This window comes from Mytilus trossulus, unplaced genomic scaffold (assembly GCF_036588685.1).
Source record: "Mytilus trossulus isolate FHL-02 unplaced genomic scaffold, PNRI_Mtr1.1.1.hap1 h1tg000158l__unscaffolded, whole genome shotgun sequence".
NCBI classification, from domain to species: domain Eukaryota; kingdom Metazoa; phylum Mollusca; class Bivalvia; order Mytilida; family Mytilidae; genus Mytilus; species Mytilus trossulus.
Window position 1 is genome coordinate 294036 of NW_026963304.1, and position 14359 is coordinate 308394.

General features: G+C 32.2%; 1 protein-coding gene across 1 annotated transcript in view; it reads right to left on the reverse strand.

Annotated features, from left to right (window-relative positions):
* LOC134700544 (uncharacterized) overlaps positions 1-14359 on the reverse strand; it is a 52647-nt gene that overhangs the window by 24403 nt on the left and 13885 nt on the right. The window contains exons 4-7 of the mRNA XM_063561925.1: positions 8781-9041; positions 6575-7015; positions 5584-5741; positions 1630-2838 (exon numbers count right to left, since the gene is read on the reverse strand). Of these exons, the coding sequence (XP_063417995.1) occupies positions 1630-2838; positions 5584-5741; positions 6575-7015; positions 8781-9041 (2069 nt within the window). The remainder of the gene's footprint in view (positions 1-1629; positions 2839-5583; positions 5742-6574; positions 7016-8780; positions 9042-14359) is intronic.

Genomic DNA, 14359 nt, shown 5'->3' on the forward strand with positions numbered 1-14359 from the left:
GAAGAAATTCTCTTTTTTTTGTATAATGTGGTACAAATTGAGAAACAAGTTACTGTGTGAAAACTAGAAAAATGCTTGTTTTAGACCCTTTTTGGCCCCTAATTCCTGAACAGTTTGGGCAATTACCCCGAAAATGAATCCCAACTTTCTACTTGTGGTATTGAACCTTGTGGTACAATTCAGAGCAATCAAAATACTTATACACAAGTTATTGTCCTGAAACTAGAAAAATGCTTGTTTTGGCCCCTAATTCCTAAACGGTTGGGACAATTACCCCCAAAAACAATTCCAACCTTCCTTTTGTAGTGTTGAACCTTTTGTTTAAATTTCATAGAGATCCATACACTTATACTAAAGTTATTGTCCCGAAACCAAATGTGTCTTCTGACGACGCTGACGACGTGATACCAATATACAAAAAACAGACCAAAACACAAAAACTTAACAATGAGCAATGAACCGTGAAAATGAGGTCAAGGTCAAATAAAACCTGCGAGACTGACATGTACATAAAAAAAAAACTTCCATACACCAAATATAATTGACCTATTGCATATAGTATTAGAAAAAAGACCAAAACTCAAAAACTTAACTTTGCCCACTGAACAATGAAAATGACACCTGCTAAGTTGGACATGTTAACCTTACAATCCTTCCATACATCAACTATACTAGACCTATTGCTTAATAGTATCTGAGATATGGACTTGACCACCAAAACTTAACCTTGTTTACTGATCCATGAAATGGGGTCGAGGTCAATTAAAAACTGTCGTATGGGCATGAAGACCTTGCAAGGTACACACATATCAAATATAGTTATCCTATTACTCATAATAAGAGAGAAATTAACAGTACAAAAAATCTTAACTTTTTTGAAGTAGTAACAGACCCATGAAAATGAGGTCAAGGACAATGAACATGTGCAGTGATATTGTTGTTTTTTTTTAAAACTACCTCTACCCTTTTTTATTGGGAAAATATGTGTAATTTTCACCAAATTGGGAAATTTAGACTGAAACTTCAATTTATAGACCCACTTTCAAGAGTCAAACCCTGCTTTAAAATAAGACCCTTTTTTGTCAGTGATGATATATAAATAGACCCTCAAATCTGCACATATACATGTAGTAACTTTAGGCATGAAACATATATTTAAATGAGTGTTTTTAAGTTTACATTCATGCACAATTACTACTGAGACTGCACAGTTTGGGGAAACAAGTTGTCTTGGGAATAATTAAAGCCATTTGTTTTTCAAATTGGGATTTGTCTCCAGGGGAAAAGCCTTTATTCTCCATTAATTTAAGGCAAACAATATCACTGATGTGACAGACGGAAACTTCGTAACATAAGGCATATATATACAAAGTATGAAGCATCCAGGTCTTCCAACTTCTAAAATATAAAGCTTTAAGAAGTGAACTTACGCCGCCGCCGCCGGATCACTATCCCTATGTCGAGTTTTCTGCGACAGAAGTCGAAGGCTGGACAAAAATAATCCTTTAAGGGCAATAACTCCTTGAGGAGTCATTCGATAATTTTGGAACAAACAGGAAGTATGTGGAACTTGACATATTGACCACCACCCCTTTATGTGTCTATGAAGTATTTATGTATTACACTTACCCATGGTGCTTTATTTTGTTGATCTGACCATTCATCTATGAACATGTGTTTAATTTGACATGTGTCACATTGATATGTAGGCTCTTCCATGAATATGTTTGATCCTGTCACACACTTTGGCTCAGTAAGGCCACATTCCCACTTTTTCTCAAATTTTACATTTGACATCTTGAATCTTGTATGCATGATTGTGTTTAATTCCTCTGTCACAAAGTCGGCAATGTATTTGTACAAACCGCTTTTAATGTCTTCCCCAAATTCCCAAACCTGAATCTGAATAACATTTGGACATGTCATTACAAGTAATTTTCTTAATTTCGTTGTTTCATGTTGTAACTCAAAGACAGCAGTGCCTTTAAAAAGAGCAATTTGTCTTTTTTTCTTCTTACTGTCAATCACTTCTGCAACTGTATACTTCCTGCTCAGTGAAGCTATCAAATGATTCATTAAATGTGGTGGTAGAAACCGAAATCTGAAACACAACCACGTGGATCTTTTACATATATCTTTTGGCACATTAAACATTTCATAAATGTCACGCTCAGGTTCTGCTTTAACCATACAAGGTACATAAAAGTAAGGATTTGCATCAGCACCTGATTTGTTTGGACGTATAATGATATCAAATTTCTCCATTACATTCAGGATATAGTTTTTATGTTCATACAACATGTGTGTCTCTTTTTTAAATATATCTTCTAAAACGTCATAATTTAATTTACCTGTATGGTAAAATTCATTCCACCTTATTTGATTTTTAGTACTAGCTTGAAATTTCCTTGCTGTTACTATACATTTAAAAGCATCAGACAACCATTGTGTATCTAAAATAATATTCTCTGGGAGATCTTTGAAATAAACTAAAGATCGGAGTTCATGGTGAAATTCTAGAAATAATATCAGTTCTTTCTCAGTTAAAGGCTTTGGTGTAACAGAAGAAATGTTCTTCATTTCCTGATAGGTGATAATCGGTAACTCTTTCTTCTTTTCTTGAAGTCGTTGTTCCAGTTGTATAAATTTTAACGGATAATCTTTGTTCCATGCCCGCATTTCTCTGGCTAAGTTTATAATGTCTCGTCTTATTTGCTGGAATACACCGTGATCATCTTCTTTATTAGAAATAAAGTATTCACTCCTTACATGTCCACGTTCATCATCTGCCAGATTCTCGGTGTACACCAACAAACTTTCTCTGCATGCCTCCTCAACCTACAAAACATAATATTTAGGTTTTTGGTATTTTGTGTGGTTTTCTATTGCTTTAACAGTTTAAGTTTTTAAAGAAGAATATTAGAAACAAGAATGTGTCCAAAGTACACGGATGCCCCACTCGCACTATCATTTTGCATGATCAATGGACTGTGAAATTTGGTAAAAAATCTAATTTGGCATTAAAATTAAAAAGATCATACCATAGGGGACATGTGTACTAAGTTTCAAGTTGATTAGACTTCAACTTCATCAAAAACTACCTTGACCAAAAACTTTAACCTGAAACTCCCATTTTTATTTTCTATGTTCAGTGGACCGTAAAGTTGGGGTCAAAAGTATAATTTGGCTTCAAAATTAGAAAGATCATATCATAAGCTACAAGTGTACTCAGTTTCAAATTGATTGGACTTCAGCTTCATCAAAAACTACCTTGACCAAAAACTTTAACCTGAAGCGGGACGAACGAACAGACGAACGGACCCACAGACCAGAAAACATAATGCCCTCTACTATCGTAGGTGGGGGCATAACAACTGTTACTGCAGCTTAATATTATGAAAATAATACAATAATACATACTGTTATATTATATCTTGTTAAAATACTACAATTTATGTACCCTGTGTGTAATTAAGGTGAAATACTATAATTTATGTACACTGTGTGTAATTAAGGTGAAATACTATAATTTATGTACTCTGTGTGTAATTAAGGTGAAATACTATAATTTATGTACACTGTGTGTAATTAAGGTGAAATACTATAATTTATGTACACTGTGTGTAATTAAGGTGAAATACTATAATGTATGTACACTGTGTGTAAAAAAGGTAATTTAAGTACACTATGTGTAAGTATTTAATTTCCATGAAGGTATATTTAACAAGAGTGCTCTAGCTGTGATATCTTACCAACTTTACAGATCATGATTGAATTTTTATGTTAAAAGTCTTTAAGTTTAAGGTTAAATTATAGGGATACATATTGTCTTTTATTGAATAAACTTAACACTATCGCAAGGTCCATGAAAAGGGGTGTCCAAGGAAATATGAACCTTGCCAGAGGGACATGTACATCTTATAATAATCCTATCCACATATGACATCTTTCCTGACAGTATCTGAGAAATAGGCGAAACAACAATCACTTAATATTGATCAATGAAAAATATAAATGGTGGCAAGGTCAGATGAACCCTTCTAGACAGATAAGTATCCCTAGCAATCATTATTATGGAAATCCAGGTCCAGGATTATTGCTTCTGCACTTCATACAAAATATTTTTGTATACCCTTAAAAAAAACACAAAAAGAATTCTTAAATAATATTGGTATGATTCCACTTCAAAAACAAAATAATATAATCCTTTAATAAAATGCTCCGCTGAGCGCAGCCTGATACGACCGTAGAGGTCAAACCCTGAACAGTTGGGTCAAGTTTGGACACAATATTCAAGCTTGATACTGTCTGAATTTGGATTGTAATCAAATTTTTGACATAATATAGGTTTCTGACACAAACTAAATGTGGTCAAAGATCTGAAAAAATTGAAATGGGACATTTGATTTATTTAGAATGGTCTGATATCCAAAATCTAACAATATGGTTAGATTCAGCATATAAAAAAAACACCAAAAATTTAATTTTAGGTGAAATCAAACAAAGTTTAATTTTGGACCCTATAAACCTTAATATAAACTAATTTGAAAACAGGGTCCACAATACAAAATCTAAATGCACAATAAGATTCAGCATATCATACATCCGCAATAATTCAGTTTTTGATGAAATCAAACAAAGTTTAATTTTGGACCCTTTTGACCTCAATGTAGACCAATATATAAATGGGGCCAATATCCAAATAGTAATACAAGGTTAGAACCCCCAAAAATTAAAGACTAAATTAATACCATTGAAATTGGTTAAAAAATTTGTATTTATTTTCAATTAAAGATTTCTTGCTATTGCGCAATACATGGCTGTTGTGCAATACTGTTCAATTTATAGCTTGCTGTTCAGTGTGAGCAAAGGCTCCGTGTTGAAGACCGTACTAATAATGGTTTACTTTTATAAATTTTGACTTGGATGGAGAGTTGTCTCATTGGTACTCATACCACATCTTCTTATATCTACCAATTGAAGATTTCTTGCTATTGCAGGATACTGTGCAATTGAAGATTTCTTGCTATTGCGCAATACTGTGCTATTGAAGATTTCATGCTATTGCCCAATACTGTGCTATTGTGCAATACTGTGCAATTGAAGATTTCTGCTTGAAGCTTTTTAAAAATAAGGAAGAAAAAAAATATAAATCCCCCAAAAATTGGAAAAACAACCCCCCCCCCCCCCTTGGAGTAATTACCCAAATCCCAGCCTTCCCTTTGTGGTATGGAACCTTGTAGTACAATTTTAGAGAGATCCATAAACTAACACACAAGTTATTGTCCGGAAACTACAAAAATGCTTGTTTTTGGCCCCTAATTCCTAAACTGTTTATACCACAACCCCCAAAAGCAATCCCAAACTTCCTGTTGTTAAACCTTCTGGTAAAATTTCATAGAGATTCATTCACTTAAAACTAAAGTTATTGTCCGGAAACCAAATGTGTCGTCGGACGACGACCACAACATGATAGCATTATAGGAACGCAAAAAAAAATTTGCGGTCATATAAAGAGCAGAACAAACAAATGAAACAATAGCAATGTCTCTAAATTTATACGAATGTGTAAACATCATATACCGTGTCTGCTTCTGAGGTCACAGCATCTTTCCATGTGCCAACAATAACTACTGGTGGATCAAGATCACCTGACGTAGTCGTCTTGTCATCAGATATAATATTTTTCTCTTCCAGTCTACTGTAGCAATGTATTGAGTCAATCCAAAGTCGGAATAAAGCTATAAAGTCAAAGTACAACGATTTTATATCAGCATTTATTCAAGTGTGATGAAGATTGCCAGTATTTATTATTTCAAATTAAGGCGACAATAGTTTACTGATAAACAAATACTGTAAACTGATTTGGAAGAGACAAATCAAAGTAACAAACAGCAACTGAAGGAATTACATGATACATGTACTACAGATTTCTAAGTTACGAAAAACTCATCAGCTAGTTACGTAATTAATTTGAGCCACACATGTGACGTCATGTCCATTTTAAATAGAATAGAATCATCAAATGAATGATAAATACACATTTTACTCCTTCAAATATACATATTACAATCCACCACTTTGACGCTTTAGTAAGGCTTTACATATCAGGCCATAATGCAGAAGCTAGATTACATTTAACAAAATTTATTATTACAAATGAAATAATTTATTAATAGATATAGGAAGATGTGGAGTGAGTGCCAATGAGACAACTCTCCATCCAAATAACAATTTATAAAAGTAAACCATTATAGGTCAACGTACGGCCTTTAACACGGAGCCTTGGCTCACACCGAACAAAAAGCTATAAAGGGCCCCAAATATACTAGTGTAAAACCATTCAAACGGGAAAACCAACGGTTTAATCTATATAAAAAAACAAGAAACGAGAAACACTTATAACTTACATAAACAAACAACAACTACTGTACATCAGATTCCTGACTTAGGACTGGTGCAAACATTTGCAGTCTGTTTGAGGACAGGAGTTTTGGTAAATATATCTTTAAATCTAAGACAAAAAATGAACTATCATTTTATAACTTACTGATTGATCAATATGATATATTACCTTGTGCATTAGGGTCATCAGCTTCATTGAGTTTTGTAACAACAAGATACATTGCATCTTGGGACAGAAAGGTTTGATGAGTGTGGTAAAATTCTTCATCTCCCGCAAAATCCCATAGAAAAAATGTAGCATACTCCTCTTTGTCATGTACATCAACCTTAGACTTAGCGGTTAGCATAGTTTCGAAATCCCTTGCTGCTTGTTCAGAGGGCTGCTGGGGAGTTACTTGAGGTTCTGATTGAGGTTCAGCTGCTTCTGGAGGTTTTATTATTTTATGTTGCTTGGATGCTGTCTCTGATTTCTTTGATTCATCAACAGATGTTACTGGTGTGTTGTCCTTAATGGCTATGTGGGATTCTACTTGTTCTTGAATTGTTCTTTTGTCCTGAAGTTTTCCCATATATTCTTTAAAAAGTCTTGCTTGAGTTTCTTCATTGTTTTCTATGATTAGAAAATAACAATATTAGTTTTTGTCTAATATACTGTGTAAAAAGAAATGAGAAAAAAGCTTAAGATAAAGGTATGAAATAAACATTATACACGGCGAAAGATACCAAAGATATATGCAATTTCTAAATTAAAAAACAAAATGACAATGTGCAAAAATAAAATAAAAAAAAACAACGGAAGGCTAACAACAAGAAAGAAAACACAATATTATAAAAACTAAATGGTTTAAGAGAAAATAAAAAATGCATTAAACTTGGCACCTTTTAAATTTTCGTTGAAAATATTATATTTACTATCAGTATTAAAAATTTAACAGTTTCACAAATATTCCCATTTTGCAACGTTTTGATCTTTCTTGGATTATCTATTTTAGCGTTTATCATCAGCTTTCAGTCATCAATTGAATTTTTTTTATGTATATCAATGCATGTTATAACATGCCTTGAAAATTTTCTCTCAATATAAACTATCACATTTTCTGCAAAATACTGAAAAAAAAGTTAAAAATTGTCTTTCCAGGCCAATAACTCCTATATCAATGATGAATAATTTGTAGAAATTATTTCTGTTGAAAGTATCTGTCTATCTATCCTTGCTTCGGTAAATAACTAAACTGTTGACAGAGAGATATGTCTCGCCTAGAAAAAGACACCTGCACTTTAGCAACATTTTTAATTAATTCAAAGTTACTGGACCATATAAAGGTAAAGGATAGTGCATCAACATGATCTTCAAACTGTGATGTACTGATAAAGTAATGCAACTTTATCATGTTTATAGAAAATATCATTGTCTTACATTACAAGTTCATATCAAACATTTATTCCAAAGTAACTTAACATTGAGAACTGCTAATTTATTCAAAGTGACTGGACGACAGAGCTTCAAAAAAGTCTTCAAACTGATATGTACTGATAGTAATACGACTTCATACAAACTAACATTGATCAATCACAAGAAGATCCTATCAAACTTACTTAGCAGAAAACGTTGTCACTCATGATAGTTGTCAAACTGATATATACTGATAATAATGCAACTTAATATTAAATATCAACGATCTTTCTTAATTAGTAGTTGCAATCAAACTAACTTAAGCAGAAATTTTAATAATTGTTGATGCCTCCACCCCAGCCATCACCCGAAAAGCAACCTATAAGTTGCAGGCGAGACAAAAATTGTTGATGTAAAGTTTGATTCAGATTGACCTAGTAGTTTCAGTGAAGAAGATTCTTGTAAACGATATATGCACATGGTTCTATGGGTCAGGTGAGGTGAAAATAAATAGGTGGTCTAGGTAAAAACACTAAATTTGCACAAAATGGCCATTTAAGAGAAATCCTTCCTTTATTGGGTCCTTTGATAATGTTGTTAGAAATGAAAAGGGGGTAAATTTTGACATCCAAAGGAATTTGCTAAGGGGTAAAATGAACTTTTAACAATAGTGCAAACACTAAAATGTCTAGTCTGAATAAAATGCAAGAAAAGGCTATCAAATTCCTGAAAGGAATTGCACATCTTGACCCATCTGGAATAGAGATATTATCAGGAATAATTAATGTATCACAGTACTTTGGTTTGATGAGGTTTAGGTCACATGAATCGTTGTCTGACTGCCAGGTATGTATTAAAACAAACCTTTACAGAAATAAAAAAAAAAACAATAGATATTTGCAAGACTACACCATCAGACCATTATGATCAGTATATATACCAGATAAGGACAAACCATTTTTTTTAATTATCAACATCATACCATCTAATTTATTCCATATACCATCATTCGACATTGCTTTGCATTTAATTTTGTGAATTTCGATTCCATTTGTACTGGTAACATCTGTTATGTCTTCACCAAACAATCTTCTAATCAATGACGTCTTTCCTGCACCTTTTTTTCCAACAACTACTAAACGTATGTCTCTCTTTTTCTCAGAGCCTGACTCAAGTAATTTGAGGTACAATTCAATAGATCTTTTATCAGCCATTATTCTTATTTCAGTTGGAACCATATCACCTAAAACGGCATTTTTCATAAATGTTTTTTATTAAAGCAAAACATAACTTTACTCATCTATAAACATACAACTATTCTTTTGAGTGCCTGTTTTCATTTTATGTAAGTTTTAGAAGTTTTGATAGAATCTATAGTTTAAATTGGAAGTCAATTGTCATGATTTGTTAAAAAATTTCATATTTAACTAGACTTAAGCTCGGACATACAGATGGACATGAGTAACACGTAATGCCCCCTTCTCTTCTACCTGGGCTGACAAATCATAACAAATTAAACAGCTATACAAGCACAGCAAGATGTGTCCTTTTTATTCATATCAAAATTGGTAAAAAAAAATCAAACAGAAAATAAGTAGTATACCCAAAAAGTCATTTTGTGATTTGTCTCCTTGTTACATAAAAATCCTTTTTTCACACAATAATTTTTTTGATAATTTAATACTTTGTATACATATAATACCACTTAAGATTATACACTGTGAACAATCTTAATTTATGAATTTTAAAGTAAAGTAGTGATTTGGTCCAGCTGAAAACAGTTAAAAATAAGCATTTCGGAAATAGTCAAAAGAATTCAAGACCCCCAGAACATAAAATTGTCCATATTCTGAGTTAGAGCCGATGAATTTTCTATAATTTTGATTTAATTTGTGCCAAAGGTAGTACACCACACTGTAAAAATATTATTGAGAAAGTGCAGGTGGGATTTTTTTTATGTCCATGTATTGTCTTAAAGAAATGCACTACCAAATAACTGTGTTATAACTTGGAACAATTGACTTTACGAGTATTGCTTATTTTACATGAGATTGTGATAAGTAAAATTAAGAGAAAACAGAGAATTGACCCTGAAAATAGAGACAAAAATCTGACAAAATAACAGAAAACATAGCCTGATCGAGGCCACCAAGGGGTCATCAACATTGTGAGAAAATCCAAAACCCAGAGGCGGCTTCAGCTAAATCTAAAAAGAAATGTTATCTTAAAAGAAATTACAAAGTCATTTTCCATATAATTAAATCAACAAGAATAACTCTTTTAAAGTAGTTGATCAACACTTATTTTCAAATTTGTAAGAAGCACTGCTGATATAAATCTTTGTTATCAGTTTTTCTCATGGAAACTTCGACAATTATTTTTTTCCATACCATTATTATCACTCATTTTCAAACAGTTTTTAGAAAAACACCTAAGATATAAGTTGGATAAAAGAAAATGGCAAGAATTGAACACATGAGAGTGGTTACCATGCATTTTTCTATATAATCATAATGTCCAAGCTTAAGGGGCATATTTTTTTTCAAAAATAGCTAATCTGCCCTGATTTTCAAATTCACGTGAGACATCAAGGACATAATTCTTAGTTATAATGTTAATAAAAATCTAGCAAAAATTGTGAAAGCTCTTACAAGACTAGATGGACGTAACATGTGATGGTATTTCTGTGTCCCCAGCAGCATGTCACATACAGGACAAAAACTATCAGGGTATATATTTCCCCAATGAAAACCCTTCGTCAATATTTTACCTATTGATCTTGTATGAACTTTATTTTTGATAGAAAGATGTATTATCTGAGAGAAGAAAAAACTCTAGTAAATCTAGCATTTTCAAAAGGACATTTTTTTCTATTAACACTATAGTGAACCTATACATTGGGATGAACGGAAATTTTATGGACAACTTCTCCGAAACAGGCTAATAGGTTTTATATCTATTTCCCTTTATTTTCACAATGGCAGCAAACAACTGCTAAAAATGCGGGAAACACATTCGATCATTTATGGAAAAAACTTGTACAAGCTGCTGTGTTTTTTGCAATTTTTGATAAGGATATGATACATATTGTCATGCCTAATGCCTTATACTAGTTTCCCCCACCTGGCATGGTCTTCAACAATGGCCATTGTTTATTAAACATAGTCATTAATGATGAATATCTCTATGAATAATTAGATGATAATTTAAATCATTTTGACAAATGTGTGGATTGTATCCTGCTGAACTTTTTTTTTTTAAATTTCTATTTATATTAACATGTTAGAATTTTTAAGATAATGGACAAAACTGTGTCAATGATATCATTATATATGTATGTTAAAGGAAAATAGTCGACAGAAAGACCATTCTAGCTTATTTGTGGATTTGTACTTGCTGGTCGAAAGTGTATGTTTTTATTTTTACAGTTTTCAGAAAAACAGACCAAATAATGTGCAAACAATTCATCGTTAAAGGGCAATTACTTCAATAAATAGTCGTAAACAATTTTGGTCATGTTGACATATTTGTAGATCTTGTCTTGCTAGGAATTTTGTATTTTATATTTTAGGATATGTCGAAGCAAAACCTGAAAATGCTAAAAATGGTCATTACACTTAATTACGATGACTCTTATAAGGAGTTCACTAAGATATCAACACTGTTTAATTATTTGTATAACTTGTATTACTGATCATGTTGCTGTTTTAGTATTACTGATCATGTTGCTGTTTTAGTATTACTGATCATGTTGCTGTTTTAGTATTACTGATCATGTTGCTGTTTTAGTATTATTGATCATGTTGCTGTTTTAGTATTACTGATCATGTTGCTGTTTTAGTATTACTGATCATGTTAATGTTTTAGTATTACTGATCATGTTGCTGTTTTAGTATTACTGATCATGTTGCTATTTTAGTATTACTGATCATGTTGCTGTTTTAGTATTACTGATCATGTTGCTGTTTTAGTATTACTGATCATGTTGCTGTTTTAGGTTTCTTTCTATCTATTATAGGTTGCATTTCTGTAAATATTGACAATGCAGTGTCCCATAGGAACTCCTTTTACGGCTAAAACTGTAACACATTTACAATGAAGTTTTGAAAAAATCTCATCCTAGAATTGAAAGTTCATATGCACCACAATTTTTTCCAAAGGTCAAAATCTAGGTCTGTGCGGCATATTTTCAACATTAATATGCCCTGAACTTCTCAGAGTATAAACTAACAGTCATTTTCTGAACTACCCCTACCTCGAATGAAAGGTTACCACAGATTTCAATGTAAACAATATGCACGTTTTTATTTACTGGTAACATTCACAAGTTATGTCTCTGTGAGATGGAACACAGATATCATAACTGGGAACCAGTATGTAAACAAAATCAATGTTCTTTGAATATTGAAGGTCTCTCCAAAAGAGGCATGTTTTGAGAAACAGCTGTATTTACAAAGTGCAACCTATACAGACATTTATTTAAATAGAAAACTCTCTAAAATCAGTTTTTCTCACATTAATACTCATTTATCAGAATTATAGTCTTAAAGAAATCACTGCGTATACTCAAAAACTTAACTATACATTTTATATCCCTCCCCTGTTTCAATATTTTTTAAAGAATTTGAAAACAAGACTTTAATTATTGCCAGCTTACCCTATTTGCATATTTTCTGATAAAAATGCCTAGAACCTGTTTAAAACTGTTTTGATAACATACTGAAAGTATATCAGAATACTATAAATGTAATGTTTAGCAGTCAATCATGACAACATTCAAGATTATATAAAGTATCCAATCCAGCCTCTTTCTCCAGTCCACATCTTACTGTATACCTATTTGTCAATTAAAGATCACATTTTCTGCCTCAAATGGTCAATTTAGAATTCTTGTCACAACAGTATCATCTGTAACTATATATACGACACAATTTACCTAAAATATATACTAGAAGTGTTCAAACAAAGCCATATTTGCAACAGTTGTATGTATACAGATACCAGTCTGAGATATAATTTCACTTAAAATGTTGTACAGATGACTGCTAACATCTGATTTTTTGCATAACTTCCAAGCATAGTTATTGTTTTCTATATCAAGAACTTTAAAATCATAAAATCATAGCTTTTACAAGTTAAATTATTTGTTTTATGACCCATGGGGGTAGGCAATTTTCTATGTTTTTTGCCCCTGGAGCCTCAAATTTCCTAAATCATTCTGCTGTTTCTAGCAATTTGGAATATTTAGTACATCTTCAAGATAGAACACACTATTGTAAGTTTTCTTGAGATATTTTTGTTTTTCTAGCTTGTATTTATCATGCCGTGGTGACGAAAAAAGCAGATTTAGGTGTTGTGGCTTACTTTTGGTTTCTCAAAAGGACACATATAAATAATATTCAGTAAGGATCTATTAGTTAAAATGACTGCGAAGAGTAAATATAAGCACTTCTTAACAATTTAACTTACAAATATTCAAATATTATGAATTAAGTTTGTTTCGAGGACTTTACGTAAACTGTGCATACTGTAAACAGTGAATTTACGCTGAGTCATCATATGTAAGGCCCAGGATTCTATCAATCTTCATTAAATATTTATAAAACTTCATATTTGAGTTAATCTGTGAAATAAAGTAAATTCTGTTAAATTCTGAGTGTTCCCCTTTTCCACCCTATATACAGTGATATAGGTTGCATTTCTGTAAATATTGACAATGCAGTGTCCCATAGGAACTCCTTCTACGGCTAAAACTGTACCACGTTTACTATGATGTTTTGAAAGTTCACATGCACCACAAATTTTTCCAAAGGTCAATATATAGGGCTGTGCGGCATATTTTCAACGTTTATATGCCCTGAACTTTAAACTAGTTTAAACTAACACTCATTTTCTTAACTACCCCTACCTCGAATGAAAGGTTATTTTGGCCACGAGCATCACTGAAGAGACATGTATTGTCGAAATGCAAGAAAATTTGTACCGTTAATTCTATTACCACAGATTTCAATGTAAACAATAAGCACGTGTTTATTTACTGGTTACATTCCCAAGTTATGTCTGTGTGAGATGGAACACAGATATCATAACTGGGAACCAGTATGTAACCAAATTAATTTGTTATGAATATTCAAGATCTCCCCAAAAGAGGTGTGTTTTGAGAAACAGCTGTATTTACAAAGTGCAACCTATAGTTTTAAGTTAATCATGTAAACTGGCAAAACTGGTAAAAAATGGTAAAATTTATATTTTAAGGGTAATAACTTATATAAGCAGTCGACAGTTATAAACAATAGATAGATACAATTGAGAATTCAAATTGGTAATGTGTCATAGAGATTACAATCCGACCAAAAAGCAAAAAACAGTGGAAGGCATAATATTCTAAACATTTGAGCCAAAGTCGATTTTCTATTTTAAAAGCAGTTTTCCAAATAATGTTCCTTTGTAGCCATGTCAGGCGCAACTTGGTTGGCAAGCTGGGTCATCAGACATATATCTTTACTAGATAGATACCCAAATAATGAAAGATAATAAAATGGTGTCCAGGAGTTTGAACTA